Raw genomic sequence first — 23,773 nt, forward strand, 5'->3', positions numbered from 1 at the left:
CACTTAGTGTCCGGGGATGTCATGGCCCACTGGAGCCTCCATTTTCTCACCTGTAGACTGGGAGACACACACTTGCCTTAAAGCATGGCAAGAGCTGGTACACGAGCCAGCACTTGGCATACTTCCATGCAGGGTTGCTAGCAGAGGGGAAGGAGGGGAGACGCAGGTGTCCAGGTGCCACAGACCTTTACCCACACTCCTGCAGGCTGGACTCAAGAGAGCCCCCAGAGGAAGCCTGTGTCTTCAAGAGCGGCCACACCCTGAAGGGGCCACCACCCTTCCTCCACCTCCTTCATCAGCTGGGACACTCCCTGCCCCAAGAGATCAGTCTCTTTTTAACTTCACCTCCATCCAGGCTCCCCTGGCTCCTACCTCTCTCCTCCAGCTCTCCAAGGACCTGGGAGAACTGTTTTTCTCCTGGGTGGGTCTTAGAGCAGCTGGAGGGACCCCCAGAGGCACCCGTGCTCCTAAACAAGCCAGACAGCAGCAGTTCTATATTGCTGCCCCCATAGAAGAGCCACCTAGGCCATGCCAGGGGTCTTCACATGCTGCCCTGTGGCTCTCCTCCTGGGTGACCAGGAGCTGAACCAGGGTCTACTCACTGGAGCCCTGGCGCTGAGTCTCTGGCCCTGAACATGAGGCTCTACCACAACCCAGCTCCTTGCAGTCACAGAGTTCAAATTCCAGCTCAGCCTCTGATTGAGCAAGTCACTTCCCATCTCTGGTTTCATCTCCCTGTGCACAAAACAGACAACTGAACAGCTTTTCCAGAGGGTTGCTGGAAGGGACAGAGATCTTGCCTGAGAAGCTCTGAGTAGTAGATCAGGTGCCAGGGACCATGGTTCTGCAGCCTTTCCTCTGGCTCAGGTGCTTTACACACATGGGTTGGTGCCATCCTCATGGGGATGCCCCATTTCACAGATAAGGAACCAATGTCTTTAAGCTCTGCCCCAATTCTACCCAAGCAGCCTGGCTACTGAGGTCCAGTCAGCGACAATTATGACTACCAAAGCCACTGGGCAAGGCTAGCTGCTAGGAGTTGCCACCTTAGGTTTCCAATTTGTTTTTCCCCAGCCCAGGTAGGGGAGCCAGGGGCAAAGATGAGGTCAGAGCCCAGGCCGCCTCCTCCTAGTCAGGGCAGGCCCAACCCCAACACACAGTGTTGGGACCGAGGCAGGGAGCAACCAAGGGCTAGACTTCCACGATGAAAGGAAACAGCTCAGTGGCCAAGTCCACAGAGTGAAGTTTATTCCCCACAAAGTTCCCTCCCCCCTCCCCAGCCCGGGACAGGGACAGACAGGCTGGGGCAAAGACAGGCTCCAGTGGCAGCGGGGCCTCTGAGAAACATAGAGGGGTCCTGGCCTCCCCTCCACTGCCCCTACCCAGCCATGCCGTGTCTGGCCCCCACCCCAGCCCACCTGAGTCCTCTGCACCTCTTGCCCAGCCCCCGGGAGAGGGGATGGGGGGCGCTGGCTCCTGGGCAGTTCCAAAGTGGAGTGTGAAAATAGAGAGATATATATATTTATATGCAGTGGGCAGTCCAGCGTGGCACTCACACTTCTGTCTGGAAGTCGCCATCTGGCGGTTCTGTGGGTTCCCAGGCTGCTGCCCGGTGCAGGGCCAGTCGTTCTCGGGGTTTGGGGGGCAGCGAGCCCAAGGTCATGGATTTAAAGGTGCTCCAGCTCTGATGTCGCCGCTGTGGGGCCAGGCCTGGATGCTCCCCGGGGCTGGGCTTCTCCTGTGGAGGAAGTATAAGATGTCATGGAAATGGGTCAGTACCTTCTACCCACTGCACTGAAGAGGCCCAGGGAAAGCCAGGGATGCCCAAAATTATAGAGCTAAGGAAAGCAGAGTTGGAGCACAGGCCCTTTTGGCTCCAGAACTGTGGCAGGACCATGTCTGTGTGCCCACCCTCCCAACAGGCCCAGAAATGCTCACTGCACATAGGATCTTCCCCAACTCCCACACAGCCTCGGGGGTTGAGTGAGCTACAAGACTGACTCCTGGCAAATCAGACTCAGGGTGTCACGCAGGAAGGGAAGGTATCCTTCAACAGCCCCTCTCCCTGGCCCACGGGGACAAAGACCACCCTGTGGCAGCCCAGGTTGGACCCGAGGCTTCAGGGCAATGCAGTCAGAGAGGGAGCCCTCACCTTGGCTGAGGACTGACTGCGGTAGCGGTCAAAAGTGTGGAACTTCTGGTTGAGCTCATGGTAGAGTTCCGAGTGCCGTTTCCGCGTGTGCATCACCTTCTGGGAGCCACAGGGCGTCAGAGGACTGGGCCCTGGGGGGCCTGCTAGCCTCCCACCCTCCTGGGACACGCAGCCATGCTGCCTGCCACTGGCCCTCCTGGGGCTAGGGGCTTGGGCAGAGAGAACGGGAAGAAGGGCCCAGGGAATCCACAGGTTCAGCAGCATGGCCTGGGCTGCCTATAAGAGTGGACTGTCCAGGTACTGACCAAACACGCTCCACACCCCCAGAGCGCTTACCTCAAAGTCCAGGTCTGAATATCGTAACTTCTTGCGCTAGGGAAGAGTGGGAGCAGCAAAAGAGAGAAAAGCTTCTTACCAAAGGCAAGGATTTTCCAGAAAGAAAGCCATTCCTCAGGGCCCTGGCTGCTGCACCTGCTCCTAGCCCAGGCCCAGGCCTAGGGAGTCCTTAGGAGATAGCCCTTGGAGTTGGGCGAACAAGACTGATGCCCAGAATGGGCACACACAAGCGGAACCTCTGGGCAGAAGCCTGTGGGAGTGCACATGATGACACCCTGTGTGTGACACAGCTCACATGTCACAGGACAAACTTCCGGCGTGGCTGGGCCACATTCCCACACAGAATGTAGAGCCACGCTCATCCCCTGCACCCGGGGCACGTCCCTGTCTGGCCCTGGCATGCTCCCCACCACCAGCCCATGCCCTGACTCTCCAGACCCTCCCTTCCACCCCTCTCTCACTCCTCCTCCAGGGCCCTGCCCGGGCTTTGCCATGTGAGGCCCTGGAGCATCCCTCCTGGCCTTGACCTGTAGGTGTCCTCTGCATACCAGGTGGCTGCTGGGGGCCCTGCCCTGTGCTCTTGCAGCCCACCCCCCCACTGATACCATACATGTCACTGGCACAGTTCCCCCAACCCTCCATGGCCCCACTCCTCAGCCTCTACTGCCCTAATGCACTTGCCCACATGATTCCAGACATCATCCTTGACCTCTGTGAACACAGCCACATGCCTCACTACCTCCCACTCAATGGGCCCACCCTCGGTGCTCCTCCCTGGTGGCCCAACCATGGGCAGGTGTCCACAGAACAAAGCCTGCCATGACGCTCAGCGTGCCCCTCTCCAACGCAAGTGTCAGATTGTCTGTCTTTGTTATACCTTCCTGTTTGACCATCTGCGACGGGAGCAGGCACCAAATGTTCAAGAAACATTTTTGGAGAAAATTTGAATTTGCAAATCCTCTCACTGCTAACTTGATTTTCTCTGTGCAAAGGATGGGAGCAGGCTTTTGAGGCTTAACAAGAGCCACTAGCTATGCCTGAGCCCTGACTCTGGCCCCCTTTATCCTGATGCACAGCCCCACCATCCACCTAGAGTTCTAAAATACGCTACCATGGGCCACTACCAATGGGTTCTTTCCAGTGATCTGCTGCAGGAGCAGGTCCAAGAGAGAACAAGTAGAAGACAGAACAGCCACAGAATCCACACGGGCTGGGATACACAGGCACTTCCATCCCAGATGGGGCTGGAGGTGAAGGGCAATAATCAGAACACCTGCAGCTATTTCTGGGAGAAAGCAGCAGCAACTCCTAGTTAACCAGACTTCCTACTCACTCCACACAGACATGAATGCTTTCCATCACTCACTTAATGCCCTGGAAACAACCCTATCAAGGGACCATGGGGTCCCTCACTTTCTACCCAAGGAAACTGAAACTCACACGAACAAGGGAGGCACTCCAGGCCTCCCCGTGACCAGCAGCCCTGGGCTATGGCTTCGTCAACAAGACAGCAAGCAAGCACCCAAGGGAGGTGCCAAAGCAAGTGCAAGTGATCTAAGATGAACACACTCCATGCCTGAAGTCCAAGACCACTTGTGCCCACACTCCCAGGGACTCAACTAAGACGCTGCTCTAAGAAGATTGCTTGCTGAACCTGCCCGGTTGCAGCTGGTGGCTTAGTCAGTCTTGGACACACAGCAGTGGCAGCCCTCTCTCCTTCCTTCCCTATGCCCTCTGGTCCCTCACCTCCAGGGAGCCCAGCTTCATGGTGGATCCAGGCACGGTGCGCGGCATTGTCCGGCTGCGCTCCCCGGGCTCGGGCACTTGGCGGGCACTGGGCGTTGGTGGTGGTTGGAAACTCATCCCATAGGGGTTCTGCAGAGATCCATAGGCAGGGCCCAGCCCCAGGCCCGAGTGGTCCACAGACAGGAAACTGGGGTAGCCTTCAGTGTGGGCCACGGTCTTGGCAGCCCGCCGGGGGGTCCCCTCGGGCCGGGTTCTGGGGGCATCCTCGCCACCCCCGCCGCCACCACCGCTACTGCCACCACCAGGTTGCAGGCTCAAAGTCCGCCGGGGCAGCACCATGTAGTCCCCCTCGGAGCCCGGGTCAGCAGGCCGTAGCCACGTGAGGTCCAGCGGCCGCAGACCGCCCTCCCCACACATGTACACGGGGTTGGTCTCCTGTGGGGGTGGTGGCTCCCCCAGGCCTGGCGAGGCGGCCATGGGCATCAGGATATTCCCCGGCAGCGGCGAGAAGCTGAGGCCACCCTCGGGACCCACGAGGCAGGACTTAGGCTCCTCATCCTCATCCAGGGACAGGCGGGAGAGCGTGCCGGTGATGGTAGACGGGTTGCAAGTGTTGACTTCTTTGAACAGAACTGAGGGTGAGGGTGGGCATGAGTCTCATGAAAGAGGAGCCTTGGGCCCGGTGCCTGAGTGGGAACCGGGGAGGACACAGTCCCGGGTGGTTGACCCTCACTTGCATGCCAGGAGGGTTAAGTTGGCAAATGACCCAAGGGTCCACAACAAGGCAAGAACCAAAACCAAGGACCAGCTCCTATAGTGCCCTGGGGCAGGTCTTGACTTCTAACCCCACAGCCCCAAAGCTGTCAAAGGCCTTAGTTTCTCCCCCTCCTGAGGCAGTGAATCCCTAGCACACAGAATCAGGAAGATTCTGGTAAGAATAATGGAAACGCAATGATAACTTGACAGTTAACATGTGCTGGCAACATTCTTGCCAGTCCCCAATTCACCCTTCCCACCATGGGGTTACTAAAGGCCAGGGAGGGAACATGGTGTCCCTGTATCACACAGCAAGTGGCCCTCAGAGCCATACCTCTGCTCAGGGTTGTCTGACCACAAAGCTGACCACCAGCAGGGCCTCCCAGGACGGGCTTACCCACCCCACTTCCTGCCCATCTTGGGCCCGTTCTCAGCTCTGGTCAGCACACTCACCTGTTTGACAAGCCAGATCCACATCCTTTTCAAAGTCTGACTATAGGCGGAGAGAGAAAGAGGGAGCGGGCAGAGGAGGGATCATGTACAGGAGGGAAAGGGACTCTGGACCCTCCCACCCAGCTCTGCTCAGTGTGCTGGTGAGTGGCACTGCCCACAGCACCTGCCTGGTCCAGCATGGACCCTGGGAGTAAAGGGGGAAGGACTTGTCCAGTGCCACCCAACTGTCAGCGGCTGAACCTGAATTACTGGCTCTCTGTCTCCTCCCCAGTGGGAGGGAACAGGCAAGTGGCCTGGGGCAGGAGGATGCAGGGGTGCGGTGCCCAGAATCTGCCCAGGCCCTGCCCTGGCCTCCACACTCACCAGGATCTGTAGCTGCCCGTTCTTACATGAGTCAGGGGAGTCCTCACTCTCATCGGCCCGACATGCGCCCATCTGGCACTTCACTACATCCTGGACCTGGCGGCAGTGGTGTCTGCTAGCTTGATGCCCCCAAAAGGTATCCCCATCACCCATCCTAGACACCCAGGCAAGTGTGGCAGGAGACAGGCGCAGCTTGGGGGAAGGTGAGATAGCAAGAGCAAGACCAGGGAGAGGAAGGAGGCCCAAAAAGCCAAGAGACCAAGGGAAAAGCTTGGCTAGAGCTGCCAATCCCTGCCCCCTTTCCCTATCCCCCACCTCCCGCCCGCCAAGCTGTCAGCAACCCCACCACAGGCTGCCCTGGGCAGGGCTTCAACCCCTCGCACAGCCTGCAGGTGTGGCCGGCCCAGCCCACCTCTCGGCGCAGGAAGCAGTGCACGGCCGTGATGACAAAACCCTGTGCAGAGTTGAAGACGGCGAAGAGGGCCTGGAAGAGGACGGAGCGGCGGTCCGTCATGGCCAGGACGGCGGACATCCAGGTGAGCGCCAGCAAGGGCAGCACCACACACGAGCTCCAGAGGGAGGCCCTGAGGGGGACAGGGGCCCAAAGCTCATCAGGGAGACACTCCAGGTTTGTGGGAGAGGGATGACGCCTCAACCTACACTCAGTGGGGGACCCCGAAGCTGCACCGGCTGTGATCCCAGGCAGAGAAGGGGAGCGGGGCTGAGGAGCAGGAGGTGGAGAAACGCAACAGAGACTCAGCAGAGCAGAACACCACGGGGCCAGGGCTGGGCTCAGTGCGGGGGGAGGAAGGCCGCAGGGATGTAGCCAGCATGAGCTAGAGCCGCAGGCGACATCAGGGGACACAGAAGGTGGGAAGGAAGGGACGGGGAGAGCAGAGGCAGCAGACACAGGCAGAGGCTGCACTTTCAGCTCTAAACTTGCACACATTCACCTGGGGAGCTCAGCAGAGAGGCACGGGTCTGGGCCGCCTCCCCAGAGAGTCTAATTGGGTAGGCCAAGGAGGGGGGGGAAACAAAGAGGCAACAGCCATGGAGAGAAAGAACACAAGACAGACAGAAAGATTACACAGGCAGAGCGTGCGGAGGATGCACAGAGCACAGAGCCCAGGGGAGGTGGGGAGGGGCTGGGGCCCACCGAGCAGGCTCCTCCCCAGTTACTCCAAGAAGATGCCAAGCTCCCAGTGGCTGCTCAGAGCCCCAGGTGGAGGAATTGCAGCTGGGGTACAAGCTGGGGTCAGGGTAAGGGGCAGCTTGCAAATCAGCATATCTCCAGTCCCCTCACTATGGGAGAGCAGGGCAGAAAAAAGCAGGTGGGTCCTGGTGTCCAGGTTTGTCTTGTCCCACATCAGCTATGTGTGAGTCTGGGAGGGACAAGGCCACTATGCCCCACAGGGCCAGATGGCACACCCAACCCCAGCGGGCAAGTCAGGCCTAGCTCTGCAGTGATGGCTCGGGGATGCTGAGGCAGAGACATGGGCAGAGGGCCAAGCCGAGTTCCACGAGAGTGCTTCGGGGCCGTTTAGCCTGACAGGGGCTGGGCGCAGTGAACTGTGCAGCCCCCGGGGGTGGAGCTCAGACGGGGAGAGGGTCTAATCACAGTAATAAGAGCCACCACTGATTAACCGCCGATGCGCTGCCAGGCCTTCTAGCCACACTTTACATACATTATTTCAGATGGTGATCAAAACAACTCCAGCCAACAGGCACGGGGATTATTATCCCAATTTACAGATGAGGAGACTGGAGTGCGCCCAGCTGGGCAGATGGAGAAGAATTGGGACACAGACCCGAGTTGGCTGACCACAATGCCCGCACTATTAACTGCTGGTTCAACAGGCAGGGTCTCAGGCAGCCACCGCCCCGCTTGGTGGGAGCTTACTGCCATTCAACAGCTTCAGGGTGAGGGTGCCAGCTGCCTCTGGTGGCAGCAGGCTCCCTGCCCCTGGAGGCGTGCAAGATGAGGCAGGTAAGGGAGGCCCCCCAGGGGGAGGGGCTTCATTCTGCTCATGTGCGGCTGGGATAATGGGATTCCCAGTGGCTTCGGAGGGCATGGTCAGTGCAATGAAACCCTGCCTTTGTGACTCTCACCCACTGATGCTGAGAGTCAGTGCCTCTGAAACCCCAAGTCCTATGACATGGCTATGACTCACTCATTCTAACAGCCTCGGCTTCTGATTGTCTTATTCCAAGATCCCATCACTCTAATTCTAAGGTTCTACTGCTCAAAAATTCTAGGGGCCTGGGAGTGTGGGTTTGGGACACTGAGGAGAAGGAGGAATCTGCGGCTGCTCCTGGACGAACATTAGCCAGGAGTGGGGGATGGGGCAAAGGTGGGCACAGGAACACAGCACCTGCAGGAGGCACAGATATCCAGACCCCATGGCCCTCTGCCACCTTCTCACTGGGCCCTTGTGAGCATGTGGTAGCTGACAAGGCAGGGCAAGCACTAGGGGCACTGGGTTGCTCTCCCTCCCCGCCCCCAACCACAGACATCGCCCCCAATTCCTCTGCCCCTCCCCTGTCCCCACCGCTCCCCACTCCCAGGGGACATGACTAACATGGCGTTCCTGGCCGAGGCTGAGCTGAGCAGGGGGCTGGGGACCACTCCACACGCTGAGCAGGGGAGGAGCAGGCCGGCCCAGGGGCACCGCTCCGACCTCGGGGGGGTAGCACAGACACGGGAGAAGGGAGGAACACATGGGAAGCCGGGCAGGGGGGACAGAGGCCAAATGAGCCCCAAGTGGAGTGGGATGGGGAGGGCAGATGAGAGAAAGAGAGCTTGGGTTAGGGTGGGCGAGGGGCTGCCGCTGAGCTCTTGGGTGCGCATGTTGGCTGCACCCTTGAGGCACCAAGGTCGGGAAGGCCTGGCCAGGCCCTAAGTCTCCCGGCACCCTTGGGCCTCCCTCCCTGCACAACCACCCCCTGGAAGGCTGTATCACAGAGAATCTCCCCTTACCCAGCCCTCTGTTTCTTGGATTTGTCGGAGATACCATCACGTGCCATGAGCTTGTTGAAGACTATGATTCCGATGAGCATGTTCACCTGGCGACCCCAGGGGTCGAGGAAGGAGACAGGATCACCATGTGCGCTCCTGGCAATGATATCCCACCCACCACCCTCACCCAGGGAACGGGGAGAGTCAGAACCCCGGGAGCAGGTAGGGCGATGGACAGAATCATGAGCAGCAGGCACCTACCAGGACAATGACAGCCGCTGGACCAACGAAGGCGTAGAGCAGGCCACCCTCAAGGGAAAGCCAGCAGCTGGAGTGGGGGAGAAGAGGGGTCCTCAGACACAACCCTTACCCCCCAGTACCGCCCCTCAACCCTCCCAGGCTGCCATGGACAAGCATGAGCCACTGGCTCCTGCCTGGCTCAGTGTCCCCTCCAGCACAGATCAAGAACGTCAGGATGAAACCAGGCTAACTTCCCAGCTATAAGGTTCTTGGAATGTTATCCAATCCCAGCACCCCCTTTAACAAGGAAGCTGGGCCAGAGATGGGGAAGAAATTTGCCCAAAATTGCCAAGTGGCACAGGCCAGGTTGTCAGCCCGAGGGACCTGGGACCTCCAGCCAGATGCACTGATGCCACCCCTGCCACAGGAGGCCCACGTACTAGCTGGATGTACCGTATCCTTTGGTGCGGGTAAAGCCGACGGACACGGCCACCACCAGGGCAGGCAGACCTTGGAGGGAGGCCAGGGAACAGAGAGCCATAGTGAGACAGCTGCCAGGTCATGGAGACCCTCCCAGCTGACCCCAGAGTCCAGAGAACTGGGCCATGCCTGTTGCCCCTGCCAACCCCCACTCCCCACCCAGGCCCAGAGCAGAGGCCAGCACGGGCCCTCTCACCCCAGCCCAGGCAGAGGAAGCGCTTGCGAACCAGGCGGGTACGCATCCGCCCAATAACGGCCAGGTAGGACTGCCAGGCCTCAGTGAGCACCCAGCAAAAAGAGGAGAGGAAGAAGAAGTGTAGGAAGGCTGCCGTCATGGTGCAGACGCCCTGCAGAAAAAGGAGCGGGAGGGAGTAGCCCTGAGCAGCCGCCAAGGCAGGAGGTGCCAGGCTTCCCACGCCCACCTGCCCATTGCCAAGCACTGCCACACATGGCTGGCCGCCCCCCTCCCATGCCAAACCCCACCCCCAATAGAGCCCTGCCAGGCACCCCCACCTTCCTGCACCCACACATAGCACGACACGGGCCTGGTGACATGCACGCAGTGCTTGGCAAGAGGCCGCCCACACACAATAAGGCTGGCAGAGGGGGACAGACAGGAGCACCTGCTACGTCACAGCCAGGCAGGCCCCGTGCCTGACACAAGTGGTGCTGGCACCATGCAGAGGAGGCCAGAGGGTGCAGGGGACAGTTAACACAGATCGTCCTCAGGTAGGAGGCAGAGGGGGCCTCTTAGACACATGGAGGCCCAATGTCACCAGCCAAACATATGCTCCCCTGCCCCAGGCACAGAGCAAACACACAGGTTCACTAATGGACACCAATTCAACACGCACACCTGCCCCACCATCCACATTTACATGTACACGCATGGCATGCATGCACACACATACATACACATCACTGTCACCCACAGATACCCTTCCCCCATTCCCAGCACCCCCAGAAGCCTGCACCTGCCTTGCTCAGCACCCGGGACTGGCCCACAAGGATCAGGATGTTGGATGCCAGGATGGACAGGCAGAAGTTCAGCAAGATGATGGAACGTTCAGATTTTATGAACCTGATGGGCACAGCGGGTAGGAACAATGGCAATGGCTGCCCCCTAACCTGGTATCATTGCACCCCATCAGCCCACCACCTCACCCTGCCCGGTGCCTAACCTACCTCCAGAAGGCAGCATAGATGGCCAACAACGTGAGCAGGGCCATGCAGGACACTGCACAGCCGATCACCAGGGGCACGGAGGGGGAGCCTGCCAGCTCCAGGGTCTGGGGAAGGTGGTGGGTCACTGGCAGTGGGCAGTGGCAGTGTGCCTATCTCCCTGTGCCCTGTAGACTGGTGTACTCAGCATTGTACTCAAGTGTGCACAGAGCAGACTGGTCACACTCAGGTACCTGCATGCCTTCCCTTGCAACCATTTACACAGGTATACACACACACACATGCAACCATCCACTGCCACACCCTCTAGGCAGGTGTCCTAGACACACAGGTGACCATGGGACTCCACAGGTACACCTGCACAGACACACACTCAGACTCTCCCAAGTACCTCCCCACACTGTCACAAAGGACTCTTGGCAACCCAGGGGCCTCCTCTCTTGACTGGCCCAGTACCTCTCTCCCACTCACCAGGTCCTTGGGCGGCTGGGCCAGCACAGCAAAGGTGGACAAGTGCTGGCACTGGCAGCGGGTATGGGCTGCCTGGGTCTCTAGGGTCTGGCAGCTTTCGGTGTCCCAGTCCCCAGAGCTGGCATCTCTTGAGTGGAGAAGAGATGGAGTAAGCCCTGGGCCAAACTCCGCAGCCGTACTCACAGTGCTGGCCACTGCCCAGAGGGGTACAATCCAAGGCAAGTCTGCACCCCAAGGAAACGGGGAGCCACAGTCTGTGTTCTCACCACCCCCAACCTCTGCCCAGACCAAGGAGGAACCCTCTAAGAGCCCTTTCTAACAAGGAGGTCTCGGGGCTGCACCCTTCAACTCACGCTCTGGAGTAGTCCCAGCTGGCGCAGTGAGGATCCGTGGTACCCTGGGAGGTAAGAGACAGGAGTGTGTTCTGGCCACGCTGGGACCACCTCCACACAGGTCAGGGACTCAGCCCACCCCACTTGCCCGTCCCACAGGCCACCAGTCACCCGTGTTGAGATGTGTCCAGGGTGTCCTGCCTGGCCCCTACTCACGTTGATGATGTAGGAGAGCTCCACTGTGATGAGGGGCTCTGCAGGAGGCTGGGTGGGGGGCCGCACCGTCACTGTCATCACTCGAGACGTGACAGCCAGTGGGGGCCTAGGACGATGAGTCCCCCGTCAGCTCTAGCCAGCTTACAGCCAGACCCAGTAGGGAACCCTGAAGTTGCTTTAGCTAGAAGGCAGGGACAGCCTACAGCTTGAGCTTGGGGTTCCAAAGACCTTAGGAGGGTGGATTCTGAAACTGTCTAACACCTCCTAGATACCAATACGGCTTCTGGGAGCCGCCCTGATGTCTTTGAGAAACACCCGTGTTCAGAGCCAGGGAGGGGATCCTTGAATGCGCAGGCAGGTGCACCTCTGTACTCGGGTAACTCACCTGGGAGGTGGCAGGATGAGGCCGATGGTGCGGTAAAGCACAGCACCGATCACAAAATAGGATGACTCATCAGGGTCTGCTGGGAGGAGGCGCTGGTGGGAATGGCCGGGGCCAGGGGGCACAGTTCCAGGGCCCCGGCCCCTGCCAGGGCTGCCCGCTGGCCCAGATGTGGCTGGCTTCCCTGGAGAGGACAGGCTGAGCACCTCCTTGGGTAGGAAGAGGCGGTCCTCCGAGTGCCGCACCCAGTCCTTCATGCCCCGGCGGCCACGCATGGGAAATGTGATGTCACTGGACACGGCAGAGATGGGCTCTCGTTGAATGCTGATTACTATGGGGGGCAGGAGGGTGGGCAGACCCAATGGGCAGGGGTGAGGGGAGACACACACGAAGGCAGATGCAGGCACCGAGGTAGCGGGAATGCACACACAGGGATGGAGGGAGGAGAATAAATATGGAGAGAAAACCAGAATTCCAGGATTAAATGGTGGAAAGGAAGAACCCAAAAAATAAGAGAGTGAGGTGAGAAGGAAGAGACTCCTCAAATCACTTCCTGCCCCCCTGTCCAAATCTGGGGCCCCGCCCCTGCCTTGCCTCCCTTCTTGTACCCAAATTATCGGTGACAATCAGAGAGCTCTGGAAGGCCTTGAGGGCATCGCCCACCAGGTGGATGAAGTCTTCCACAACACGGAGCAGATGCACAGAGCCGGGGGACACCTGTGGACAGAGAGTGTGTAAGGGGTCCAGGTGATGGGGGAGGGGTGCATGGGAGACGTCCATTGGCCGGCTCCCCACCTGCTGAGCATCGTCCCACTTGTCCTTGTTCTCTGCATCCACCATGAAGCTCACCACCTGGAAGAAGCGCTGAGAACAGAGCAGGGAGTGTCAGGGGGCACCCTACAGCCACACTGGCTGCCCACCCACCTTATCGCCACAGACTGTCCCTGGGGTTGGGCCTCCCCTTTGGTTCACAGCTTCTCCATCCTCAGCCCTCCTCCCCCCACAGGCAGAGTGGCACCTGCACATCATCAGCTGAGGGCACATAAGTGGCCCTCTTGAAGGTGTCTGTGACATTCCTCAGGATGTCCACAGAGAAGAGCAGGTCCCCGCTGTAATAGGTACGCCGGGCCAGTAGCTCCTGCAGGCTGCGTACCACCTGTGACATGCCCTCACCCGCCAGCATGCGCTGCCCCTTAGCTAGGTGCTCCCGCAGCTGCAGGCAACATGAGGGGAGGGGCATGTCACAGAAATGCCAGGAAATGGGCACAAGACCCTGGCCCATTCCCACTCCCGTCCACCCACTGCTTGCATTTGGGGTCAGAGGAAACTGCTCGCAGGGGATACAGAGTCCAGGAAAAACAGAACCCCAGAGAGAGAATCCCCAAGGCAGAGAGAAGCTGTTCAAGTGGGCAGGTACAAGATGACAAACCTAGAATGGGCCCAGCTCCCTTCCCATCGCACATCTGGAACGTCACGGGCATGCTCTCACACACACTGTCCTGTGCACACTTGCTCTCTTAAACATAATCTCCAGATGCAAACCCACAACCAACATCCAGTTACCCTGAGACAAACAAGGCAGCCACATCCCGTTAATATCACTCTCACCCTGTGGGAAGCCCTGGGCTGGGCACTGGGCACCAAAGATGATTTCACTTGTACCCCTCCCTCCAGGGACCCGCCAGCCCAGCACTGTGCACAGACATCTGGGTGAGCACCCTGCGCACCCAATGGCCCCCAGGGAAGAAGCCCAAGGCCAGAATACACAGGCAGGTACACGAGAGTCAGGCCTGAAGTCTGGGTAGGAACTTGCCAGCCCAGGAGAGGCACAGCCAGGAGACAGTGTGCATAGTACAGGCCCAAGCTCACAGGAATGGGGGAGACTCGAGTTCTCTCCATCCTGCTGCCCACCCACCCCGGATCTGAGCTGACCCCCACAGAGCCTAGCCCAGCAGGGCATACTCACGGACAGATACAGGTAGCGATACTCATGGGAGATGCAGCGGGCAAAGCTGGGCAGTCCCCAGTATGCCACACCCTGGGCACTGAGCAAACAGCGGCGGCTGGCAGACCCTGCCAGGGGGAATAGGATATAGGGCTTGGCGTGGGAGCTTGGCTCTCTCCCACAACCTTTGCAGCTCAGGCTGGAGGCTTATGGAGGGGTCCTGCAGGGAGAGCCGCCCCACCCTTTACCCGAGGCATTGGGCGGACACTTGTTGTAGATGATCTCGCCAGCTGCTGCCTTCTTCCACGTCATCAACATCACATACTCATCCCTGCACATCTCGTGGAAGGCTGCAGGTGCAAGGCAGGGCTCAGCAGCACCCCACCCTGAGCCCACCCCTCCTCCATGCCTCCGCGGCCCTGGGGCCAACATGCAGGCAGTACCTGGACACCTTTTCTCACTGCAGGGCTTCACTTCCTCTCCGGTGCCCTCACAGGGGTAGCCCTGTGCACCTGAGGCCTGGCACATGCGGAAGCGACGCTGCCAACCTGTGTCACATGTCTTGGAGCACAGGCTCCATGCATTCCATGGTCCCCACTTGCCGTCCATGGCTACAGGCAGGACAGGGACGGGCATGAGCGGCCCCAGGTCCACCCCCTCCCCAGGGAGCAGGGCTGTGTCCCTTGCCACCCTTCTGCGGAGAACTCACCCGGGCACTCAAGGTTGCTGCATTCCCGGGTGTCAGTGAGGGCACCCGTGCAGGTGGCCCAGGCTGGGCCGGCCACACTGCACTTCCGGCTGCGCTGCTGGGTCCCGTTGGCACAGGACGCGGAGCATGGGCCCCAGGGACCCCACTCTAGCCACTGGCCTTCCACTGCATGGGAGATACAAGCAGGGGTGGCTGTTGAGCAGGACGTCAAGAGCTCTAGTGGGGGCAGAGCTCCACAGGAAGGCCGCAGGGCCTGCTGGGCACCGGGACCTGAGGCAGGCCAGACCCATGGGAGCCGGGTGTGGTGGGTGGAGGGGAGGCTGCAGGGAGCAGGTGGTGCCTGTGCTCCATCTTGTCTGCCTCAAGCCAGCTCCAGGACCCCACTGCACGGTGCACCGTGCACCGAGGCACGAATACTCCTCTGGTTCCGGCCATCGGCTGCAGGGCACCTGCAGAGCTGAGTCCTCTCCCAGCTTAGCTGGCCATGGCACCGAAGTGCTATCAGCAGCCCAGGCTTTGGAAGAAGGGGCGCTAGCCAGCAGCCCTCCTTGGTGGGGGTCACAGTTTGCCAACCCCCAGGGAAGACTGAGAGGAGGGTCACCACCCCACGCTGCAGGTTCACCTCTCCAGACTTCCGGGGACTTTGTCCAAGTTCAAGGGTTTCCCCACCCCCAGTCAGAGTACTCGAGCTGACTACCTCCCCGCCCTAGGTCTCCCGACCCCCACCCGGCTGGAAGCCCACGGGCGCTACTGACCCGGGCAAGCAGCCATACTGCAGAGCTTAGTCTGCAGCTCGGGACCCTCGCAGGCCTTGCCGCCGTGCTGGGGGGGCACGCACGTCCGCATCCGGCTCCGGGACCCCCGCCCGCAGCTGCGGGAGCACAGGCTCCAGGAGCCCCACTCCTCCCACACGCCGTGCACTGCAAGGAAGCACGTGGCCGGTGGCTGGGCCGTACCCTGGCCCCGCCCACTGCTGGCGGCTGCCCATCCGCCCACCAATCGGGAGCGCCGCGGCTCTGTGGCGGCTCCTTATTGGCTCTGCCCTGGGAGCTGTTGCCAGGGAGATCTCTCTCAGCTCCACCCCTTCCGCCCTCCTTCTTTCCCCTCCCCACCACCCTTTGACGAAACTTGGAAGACATAGGCTTTTAGTCTAATTCACACAAGCCAGCCCCTGGACACAAGGACAGGGAGACGAGGAGCAACCCAGGAGGGGAAGCAGAGGTCTTCTCCTGGGGGGGCGGGCACAAGAAAACCCAAGGAATGAACCCAAACTCCACCCACACCACCATTTCCCACCTTTCCCCATCCCGGCCCCTGAATCGAACATGGCAGGCCTAGGGCAAACGCGTGGACACACAGACACCTTCACATGGACGCTGACACAACCAATGAGCTCACCCCCAGAACCAAGTAGCCCCAGCCCCCTGCCAGCTCCCGCTACACCCCCCAGGGACCCAGGGCCCTCCCAAATAGGCCTTGCTCTAATTCCACAGCCAGGAGCTGGTGCGCCCCAGAGGGGGTGGCGGCAGGGTAGGAATAGGACCCCACTGGAACTTTCCGGCCCCCCAGTTACCACGTGTCCCATGCGTGCAGATACATGCATTCCCTTAGTATCTGCAGGAACCACTGTGCAAGGTTAGGAGAGTGTCACGAGGCTCCCAGGGCAGTGGGGTGGGGCAGCCAGAGGAGGCAGGGGATGATCAGGGCAGACTACGTGTGGAAAGGAAGTGGCACTGGCCTCCATCTTCAAGGAGAGACTGCAGCTTAACAGGCTAGGTTGGGGTGCACAAGAGGAGCTGGTGAGACCAGAGCGATGCAAATGTAGCAAGTGATGAGGGCAAAAGGATGAGGGGCGTGAGAGGTGTGGGCTCCACATCTTACTCATCTGTGTCCCCTAGTGCCCTGTGCTGGACTGGCATGGTGCACAGGGCTGGCACAGGCTCGAGCACCAGCAGATCTATGGAGTGGCACACTGTGGAAGCTTCATATGCTCCCAGTCCCAGGCAGGACCTAACCCTGCAGGTACAGGGGGCGGGGAGGAGGACCAGCCTACCTGGGCAGGTGGCAGAATTGTTGCAGGGCCGGGTCTCCCGCAGGGGCCCGCTGCACAGGGTCCCATAGGGGGAGGACACGCAGGAGCGGGTCCGCACCTGCAGACCCTGCCCACACGTCAGGGAACACACGCTCCACGGGGACCACTCCTCAGCCGCCGGGTCGCCTACGAGAGAGGGACAGCGTCGGCGGCATGGGGCGGGGCACCTTCCAGGCACTGGGTCTCCTGGGGGGGGGGGCGGGGAGGCTGGAGGAGCGCCAGACGGACCCTCTTACCCTGACCCTGGGCGGCAGGCCTGCCCATGGACCCCCCATGTGACACAGAGACATGAGCGAGTTCCAGGACACAGACGGAGACGGGCACGCGGTAAACACACATGCCAGCAGACGCCACATGGTCGGGCCCCGCCACGCAGGAAGGGAGGCGGGCCCGAGTTACCTGTCTGTGCCATGTATAGCCCAGGCTCATCAGCAGACCTTGGCCACTGGGTTTTCACCTTCGGTTCCTCTTCTGGCTCCTCACCTGGAACATGGAGGTGGTGGCAGGGGCTCAGCAGCAGCCAGCCCCACACCTGCCACGGTGGCACACAGAGGGCAGCCTTGCGTGCCCTTGGTTCAAGGGCCTGCAACTGCAACTGTGGGCAATGGCGAGAGAACATCGCATCCTGGCCCCACCCATCACCCCCATTTCACAGCTATGGAAAATGGGCTCAGAAGGCTGCCTGGGACTCACCCGCAACCATCCTGTCTACTTCCTGCTGGAGCCACACAGGGAAGGGTATGGTTGCTGGCAGAAATGAACTTTGGGAAAGCTGCTGTGCCAAGGCCTGTCTCTAACTCCTAAATAAATCCCCTTGCTGAGAGGGAGAGAGAGGAGACCCAGGAGTAGAGAAGGGAAGTGCCTTGTCCACGCACGGGTACACAGCTCAGCGAGCCCGGTGCCCAGCTTTGTCCCCTGCCTAGTGCTATCTCCTGAGGGCTGATCAGATAAGACAACCAAGCTGGGCCATTATGACTTTGTCCCTGCCTTCTGCCCCAAGCCTGCCCTGTGACTCAACCCATGCCAGGCCATTTCTAGTTCCCCAGCACAGTTCAGGATGTAGCATCTTTGAGACCCACAGGGCCCGAGGCAGGTACTTCCAGGAAGCTCTGGGCAGCCCTGACGACTGTGTGTGGCCCACATTTTTGAGACCCCACCTGAACCCCAGGCACAGAGAGGAGCTCCTCACTGCAGGCAGGTGGTGGCTGAGCACAAACATATGGGGGAGCAAAGGCAACCCAGCCCCTAGAGAGGCTGCTCAGTAGGTGGGTTTAGAACAGCATCCAGGGATCTAGCCCAGCCTTTGCTGCCTCCAAACTGGAGGCTGTCCTTCTTCCCCACCCCGGCCTTCTCTTCTTCCTGAAAAGCCAGGTCATTAAGGGACAGGCACTGGGCATTTGGAAGACCCCAGGGGGCAGTGCCTATCCTTCCCCATGCTGCCAAGCCCAGTCTCAGCACCTAAGAGACGGTGCCTGCCAGGCTTGGAGAGTGGTATTCAGGGGGCCCAAAACTGCCACCCGGCCCACTCCCAGCCTCATCAGCTCAGGGCCTTTTTCCACCCCATCAGCCACCTGTGCCAGGGCCTGAACCACTGCATCTCTGAGACTTCCCCACCGTTTCTACAACTTGAACCCTGCCCCCAACCCGGGGCATCCAGCTATGGAGTCGGGAGACCCTGGGTCCTGACTGCAGTGTGGACATGAGCTGTGTGGCCCTGCGTGTGTCTCCTTGCCGCTCTGGCCCTGCTGTGTCCCTGCAGAACAATTCTCTTGGTTGCCCTGTACCCAAAAACCACCCCCACCCCGCCCACCACAGGAGGCCAGGAACCCCTTCGTTCTACTGGCATGGAAGAAGGTCACGGCCTGGCTTACTTATCCCCTCCCTGGCCACCCTTGCACCCCTCATGCCTCCTCCCTTTGAATAGCACCTGCAGTCTGCACTTCCAGCATCACCCTGGACCCACCTTCGTGGGGACCACAAGGAGGTGGCAGAGCCATACCTGGCAGCCCCATCAACCCCTCACCAGCTCAGCTATCCTGAGCCAGGAGCCTGTGACAAGACTCATCTCAGGCTGCTCAAGAACCCCCAGCTGGGTCTCCAGCATGGTGACAAACACAGAGCCCACATCTGCTGGGCACACAAATGCCTCCACAGCCTTCTGGGCTCCACCTCAGCCATGCCCTTCTCCATCCACCCAGAAACTATGCCATGGCGACCCCAATATCTTGCCCCTGATTCTGCTGCTCCCAGCCTCTCCACAGCCCCTCTCCCCACAAACACCAGCCTCTTGCCTGGTCCTACACCCCACTTTCGCCATCTGAAAATATCTCACCACCCGTCCACCCCCACCCCTGGGCTTGCGATGGCTCCAGGCCCTGTCCGCCCATCTCTGGGAGACACTTCTTGCTCTCTGCTTCCCTCCACGAGTGGCCTCCAGTGGCCGCTCCCATTTCTCACCTGCCACTCACTTCCGGGCTCCGCCAGCTCCTCCCCCGGGAAGCGCTGCAGTCTGGCTGCCGCCCACATCTTCCAGCTGAAACTGTTCTTGACAGAGTCATCAGCGCCCTTCTTGGCGCTAAGTCCCACGGAACCCTGGCAGGCACATCTTGCCTGACCCCTCGGCTGCTTCTGGCCTTGCCAACACTTCCTGCCTTGAAACACCCCAGCTGACCAGCTCCCCTCTGCCTCTCTAGCTACTCTGCCTGGCCTCCCTCCCTGGCAGGATCTCACTCTTCTGCCTCATCCTCTTCTCCTTGCATGTACACCCCCAAGACCGAATGGACTCCCCTGGGTCAAGTTCCCAACCCCACCCTCTCCTGTGCTCTGCAGCCTCTGTCACATGGAACACTCCAGAACAGGATCAGCCACCATTTCCTCTAAACAAGTCTGTTTCTTGGCCTGGAAAACTTCTATTCAACCTTCAAGACCCACCTCAAATGACCACTCACCCAGAAAGCCTTCCATAGGTCTACCACCCACTGCCCCGTCAGAATGAGCTCCTCCACCTTCATCACAGACGGCCCCGTCTCCTGACTCACACCCCCTCCCCACCCTGAGCCCTTGGGGAGAGGCTTACATGAGTCCAACCCCTACCCCAGTGAACACAGCACAGAATGTGGCTCACACAAACACCTAGAAATGTACCCCGCTGAGCACATGGCTCTTAGAATCTCCAGGGCAGGGAGGGGTCCCTGGAAAGGGTTGCCAGCTTGGCCCACTGACAGCCCCTCACTGAAGGCACAGCTAAGGAAAGCTGGATGGCATGGCTCCTGGGCTGTCCATCTAGACTGCCTCAAGCCCTACACCAAGTTATCAACAGACACCCAGCAGCTACCCTTTGCCCTCTGCAGATCTGGGGGTACCCCCACCCCAGCGTCTGTCTCAGCATCTTGTCAGTCACTCAAGCTGTACGCACAGCCCAGGATCCTGGAAACCCACCAAGCAGGGACGTGAGGGATGTGAGCCTAGCCTGCTTGTCCCACGTCCTCCCCTCACTGCTGACCCACCATCTATTACACCATCACCAAATGGGGGCTGGCAGTTTCAGATTCCACCCTATTTAAAAAGTCAGCCCCTGGCTGGGGTCTGGCTTTTGGGTCCCTCTGCCAGCCTCCTGGGGCTGAGCCAGAAAGGATAAAGCAGAAGCCCCAGGCCACACAGCCAAGCTCTATACTGATTGCTTGCCCCTGTACCCCTCCAGGCTAGAAAACCAGCCAGCTTTCCTGGGAAGGAGACAGAACAGACTGGCAGGCCCAGGAAGGGGGCGAGTATCCAATCCAGAGAGCCCTGCAGCCTGCCAGACCAGGTCTTTGGGGCTTGCAGTCCACTCCCTCAGGGCTACACCCTCACCCACCCCAAGACAGTCTGAGTACAGTAACACCTGTTCAGCAATGCGCATGCTACATCACCTTCTTTGATCTTCCTGAAAGTCTGTGTTTTTTTTTTTTTTTTCCTAATACAGAGAGGTTGGGGTGGGACTGGAACCCAGACCTACCAGCCTTTGGAGGCCATGCTCTTCTCGCTACACTGTGCTGCCCTCAACAAGATGTAGCTTGGCCTGGGCAACCTTAGAGTTGTCTTGCCTTGGACCCTCACCTTCGTTGTGGGATCTTGGCACACCTACTCCTTGCTGCCCTCCTCCTTGGGGAGGCCATGCTGACCACCTTCCATGGCTTCCCACTGCTGAGCCTGGGGTACCCCAGCCTCTGCTGACTCTGCCAGCCCTGCTTACCCCTTCCACCAGACAGCAGGGTACACTGGTCCGAAGGACAGGGCCAGATGCTGGAGCCTGGTGGATGGGGAGTGGGTTTCTAGTTCTGCACCATTTTGCTGTGTGCCCTTGGGCAAATCACATTCCCGCTCTGAGCTCCAGAGTCTTGACCTGGAAATAAGGGTGGCACTTCTTACCACATAGGCTCTGTGAGACTTCTCAATGAAATCAGAGACATGGCCAACTCAGCACACAAAGAGCTCTCAGGGAAAAGATGCAGGTCCTTCTGATTTCCCCTTGAATATAAAGTCCTCTGCGTCACTGGATTCTGGTCCCTCCCCTTGGAATCTCCTTCCCTCCGTCTCAATCTGCCAAACTGTTCCTTAATGACAAATGCCACCCCCTCCAGGAAGCCTTCCTAGGCTGACCACACAAGCAGTTTTGGGTGAGCTGGCTCCCTTTTCTGTGTCTCAGGCCACTGCCACCTGCTGTAGTTGTGAGTATTCTGGCCTCATCCCCCCTGGGATCCTGAGCATGGGTCTCATCTCCCATAGCCCTCTGACACAAAGGGCACAGCCAGGCATTCAGTAAGCATGGACTACACATTACTGGGGCGTGGGGAGGGTCCCTCACCCCAACCATACTGTATCGTACTCCCCCAGTACCCATAGACATGTGGGCACAGGTTCCCTGGAAACATCCACTGTGCTGATGCCCCAGCATCTGCCATCTCCCTCCCCAACTCTGCCAGTCCTTTCAGCCTCATATGTCCTGAATGCCGAAAATACAGCCACTGCACCGCACCAGCACCTGCAAGGAGACAGCGTGCCATGTACACACCGTTCTTCCTTCCCAGGGCCACCCGGCTTTTCCTGCAGACTGGCCCAGAGCTCAGAGCAGGCACCAATCCACACACTTGATGCCCAGCTCTCTAACATTCCACTCGCCTCCCCGAGGGCTCCGCAGCCCCCACTGTTTCCTGATCCTCACAGTGCATCCCACAAGGGAGAAGGACACAGCTTTGAAACAGTCAGACTTGGGCCTGGCATAGCAGCCTAGCAGCTAAAGTCCTTGCCTTACAAGCACCAGGGTCCCATGTGGGCATCAGTTCATATCCCAGTGCTCTGCTTCCCATCTAGCTCCCTGCTTGTGGCCTGGGAAGGCAGTAGAGGATGCGCCAGGGCCTTATGACCCTGCGCCCATGTGGGAGACCCAGAAGAAGCTCCTTGCTCCTGGCTTCAGATAGGCTAAGCTCCAGCAGTTGCAGCCACTTGGGGAGTGATTCAGCAGATGGAAGATCTTCTCTGTCTCTCCTCCTCTCTGTATATCTGTCTTTCCAATAAAAATAAATAAATCTTAAAAAAAAAACCTTCCAGACTATCCCAACAGTCCAGTGCCACTGGAGATGGTACCAGGATGCCAGTCCCCTGCAGCAACTCTTCCCCCAGCTTAGCCCAACCTCCCCCATGTGGCCAGAAACTCCAGCAGGGGTGACATCTGGCTCATCCTGTCTCCCCACAAGACACCCCCAGATTCCTGCAGCCTTCGACGGAGACCTGGGCCAGCGGGATGTGCTTACGGTGACCCACAGGCACGCCCCTGTCCCAAGCTCCAGCCCCTGGCATACCTCACATCTGAACACCCTTGCACCTGCCATCTCCCCTACCTCAAACGCCCTTCCCCGAGTGGGATTTCCCAAAGCACAGGGCAGGAGCTGGCTCATCAAGGTGCTGTGAGGTCACCCAGGTCATCAGGAGCTCTCCCTGGTCTATCAGCATCAGGGAGAGCACGTGCCAGCGGGTGTGGACCAGGCTGCCCTGCCCTAGCGTAATTAACAACATCTCCCTCCTCCCCTTTATAACCTCGAAAGTGTCCCACTTTGGATGATAAATTACATAGCCACCTCCCTTCAGTCCTTCCAGCTGTGAGAAGGATCAGCTCCCGCACGTGATCGCTGCTCTTTCTAACAAACCCAGAGAAAGTAAGAGCAGCTCGCGAGAATCTCACCATGCCACGTTGTGTCTTTATTTATGTTCTACTTCAGATGAGTGATACCCCTTCCACATGTGATACAGAATTTCTTTGCAATCTATCAAACTTAAAAAGGGATTCCATTCAAAGAGAAATTTCACAGGCCAGGGAGTTCCTATTCACACCTCAAAACCCAGTTCAGAATCCACCCCTCCCTCACTCCCCTGCTTGTCAGGGGAGTGTACAAACAATGGTCCCTGGCACATGAAACTGTGACACCCCTGAGCTGTGTCCTCTGGCACGATGGACACTGTGCTGTAGCTCTGCCCATCTGACAGGTGCTGAATGGGCATGAGGCCAAGTCAGCACACAGAGGTGGGGTCAGGGCTGTGACACGGACCACCACTGGGTACTGGGGGCTCCCTGGAGGGCATCAAGTACATTTGTCTCTCACTTTATTGGCTCAGCACCAGCCAGAGGCTGGGTAACAAACTGCTCTGATCAAGACCTGAAGATACGTGCAAAGGGGTGCCTGGGGCATGAGCCCTGCTGGGACTTAGGGACCTGGTGTCCTGCTCTCTGTCCTGTGAGCAAGGACAGAGATTGGGGCTTTTGAGCACTCTCCTCCTCCCACCTGGAGGTCCCCAACAGGCAGACAGGCAGGGTCCCCCTTCCTGCTGCCAGAGCAAGCTGGCCAAACAAGCACACTAAGCCTCATTTTGGAAAGGAGTATGGCCACCTGCTTCCTGGGCTGGGCTGGGCTGGTGAGAGGCAGCTTCTG

General features: G+C 59.2%; 1 protein-coding gene across 6 annotated transcripts in view; it reads right to left on the minus strand.

Annotated features, from left to right (window-relative positions):
• Nucleotides 1-1,231: 1,231 nt before the first annotated feature.
• ADGRB2 (adhesion G protein-coupled receptor B2) overlaps nucleotides 1,232-23,773 on the minus strand; it is a 33,565-nt gene continuing 11,023 nt past the window's right edge. Inside the window, exons 3-30 of one of the 6 annotated variants that reach the window (XM_040974103.1) lie at nucleotides 17,211-17,294; nucleotides 16,773-16,937; nucleotides 15,475-15,639; nucleotides 14,720-14,884; nucleotides 14,454-14,621; nucleotides 14,259-14,360; nucleotides 14,032-14,138; nucleotides 13,084-13,278; nucleotides 12,861-12,929; nucleotides 12,674-12,782; nucleotides 12,069-12,396; nucleotides 11,684-11,789; nucleotides 11,489-11,532; nucleotides 11,136-11,262; nucleotides 10,668-10,771; nucleotides 10,461-10,563; nucleotides 9,679-9,829; nucleotides 9,443-9,512; nucleotides 9,024-9,090; nucleotides 8,784-8,869; nucleotides 8,386-8,484; nucleotides 6,219-6,390; nucleotides 5,807-5,902; nucleotides 5,444-5,483; nucleotides 4,235-4,866; nucleotides 2,489-2,524; nucleotides 2,153-2,251; nucleotides 1,232-1,738 (exon numbers count right to left, since the gene is read on the minus strand). In XM_040974103.1, the coding sequence (XP_040830037.1) occupies nucleotides 1,553-1,738; nucleotides 2,153-2,251; nucleotides 2,489-2,524; nucleotides 4,235-4,866; nucleotides 5,444-5,483; nucleotides 5,807-5,902; nucleotides 6,219-6,390; nucleotides 8,386-8,484; nucleotides 8,784-8,869; nucleotides 9,024-9,090; nucleotides 9,443-9,512; nucleotides 9,679-9,829; nucleotides 10,461-10,563; nucleotides 10,668-10,771; nucleotides 11,136-11,262; nucleotides 11,489-11,532; nucleotides 11,684-11,789; nucleotides 12,069-12,396; nucleotides 12,674-12,782; nucleotides 12,861-12,929; nucleotides 13,084-13,278; nucleotides 14,032-14,138; nucleotides 14,259-14,360; nucleotides 14,454-14,621; nucleotides 14,720-14,884; nucleotides 15,475-15,639; nucleotides 16,773-16,937; nucleotides 17,211-17,294 (3,875 nt within the window). In that variant the 3' untranslated portion in view covers nucleotides 1,232-1,552. The remainder of the gene's footprint in view (nucleotides 1,739-2,152; nucleotides 2,252-2,488; nucleotides 2,525-4,234; nucleotides 4,867-5,443; nucleotides 5,484-5,806; nucleotides 5,903-6,218; nucleotides 6,391-8,385; nucleotides 8,485-8,783; nucleotides 8,870-9,023; nucleotides 9,091-9,442; nucleotides 9,513-9,678; nucleotides 9,830-10,460; nucleotides 10,564-10,667; nucleotides 10,772-11,135; nucleotides 11,263-11,488; nucleotides 11,533-11,683; nucleotides 11,790-12,068; nucleotides 12,397-12,673; nucleotides 12,783-12,860; nucleotides 12,930-13,083; nucleotides 13,279-14,031; nucleotides 14,139-14,258; nucleotides 14,361-14,453; nucleotides 14,622-14,719; nucleotides 14,885-15,474; nucleotides 15,640-16,772; nucleotides 16,938-17,210; nucleotides 17,295-23,773) is intronic. The other 5 variants (XM_040974105.1, XM_040974104.1, XM_040974108.1 and 2 more) reach the window with 5 other exon arrangements.

Source organism: Ochotona curzoniae, unplaced genomic scaffold (genome assembly GCF_017591425.1).
Source record: "Ochotona curzoniae isolate NIBS_2020 unplaced genomic scaffold, NIBS_Ocur_1.0 contig_2404, whole genome shotgun sequence".
NCBI lineage: Eukaryota > Metazoa > Chordata > Mammalia > Lagomorpha > Ochotonidae > Ochotona > Ochotona curzoniae.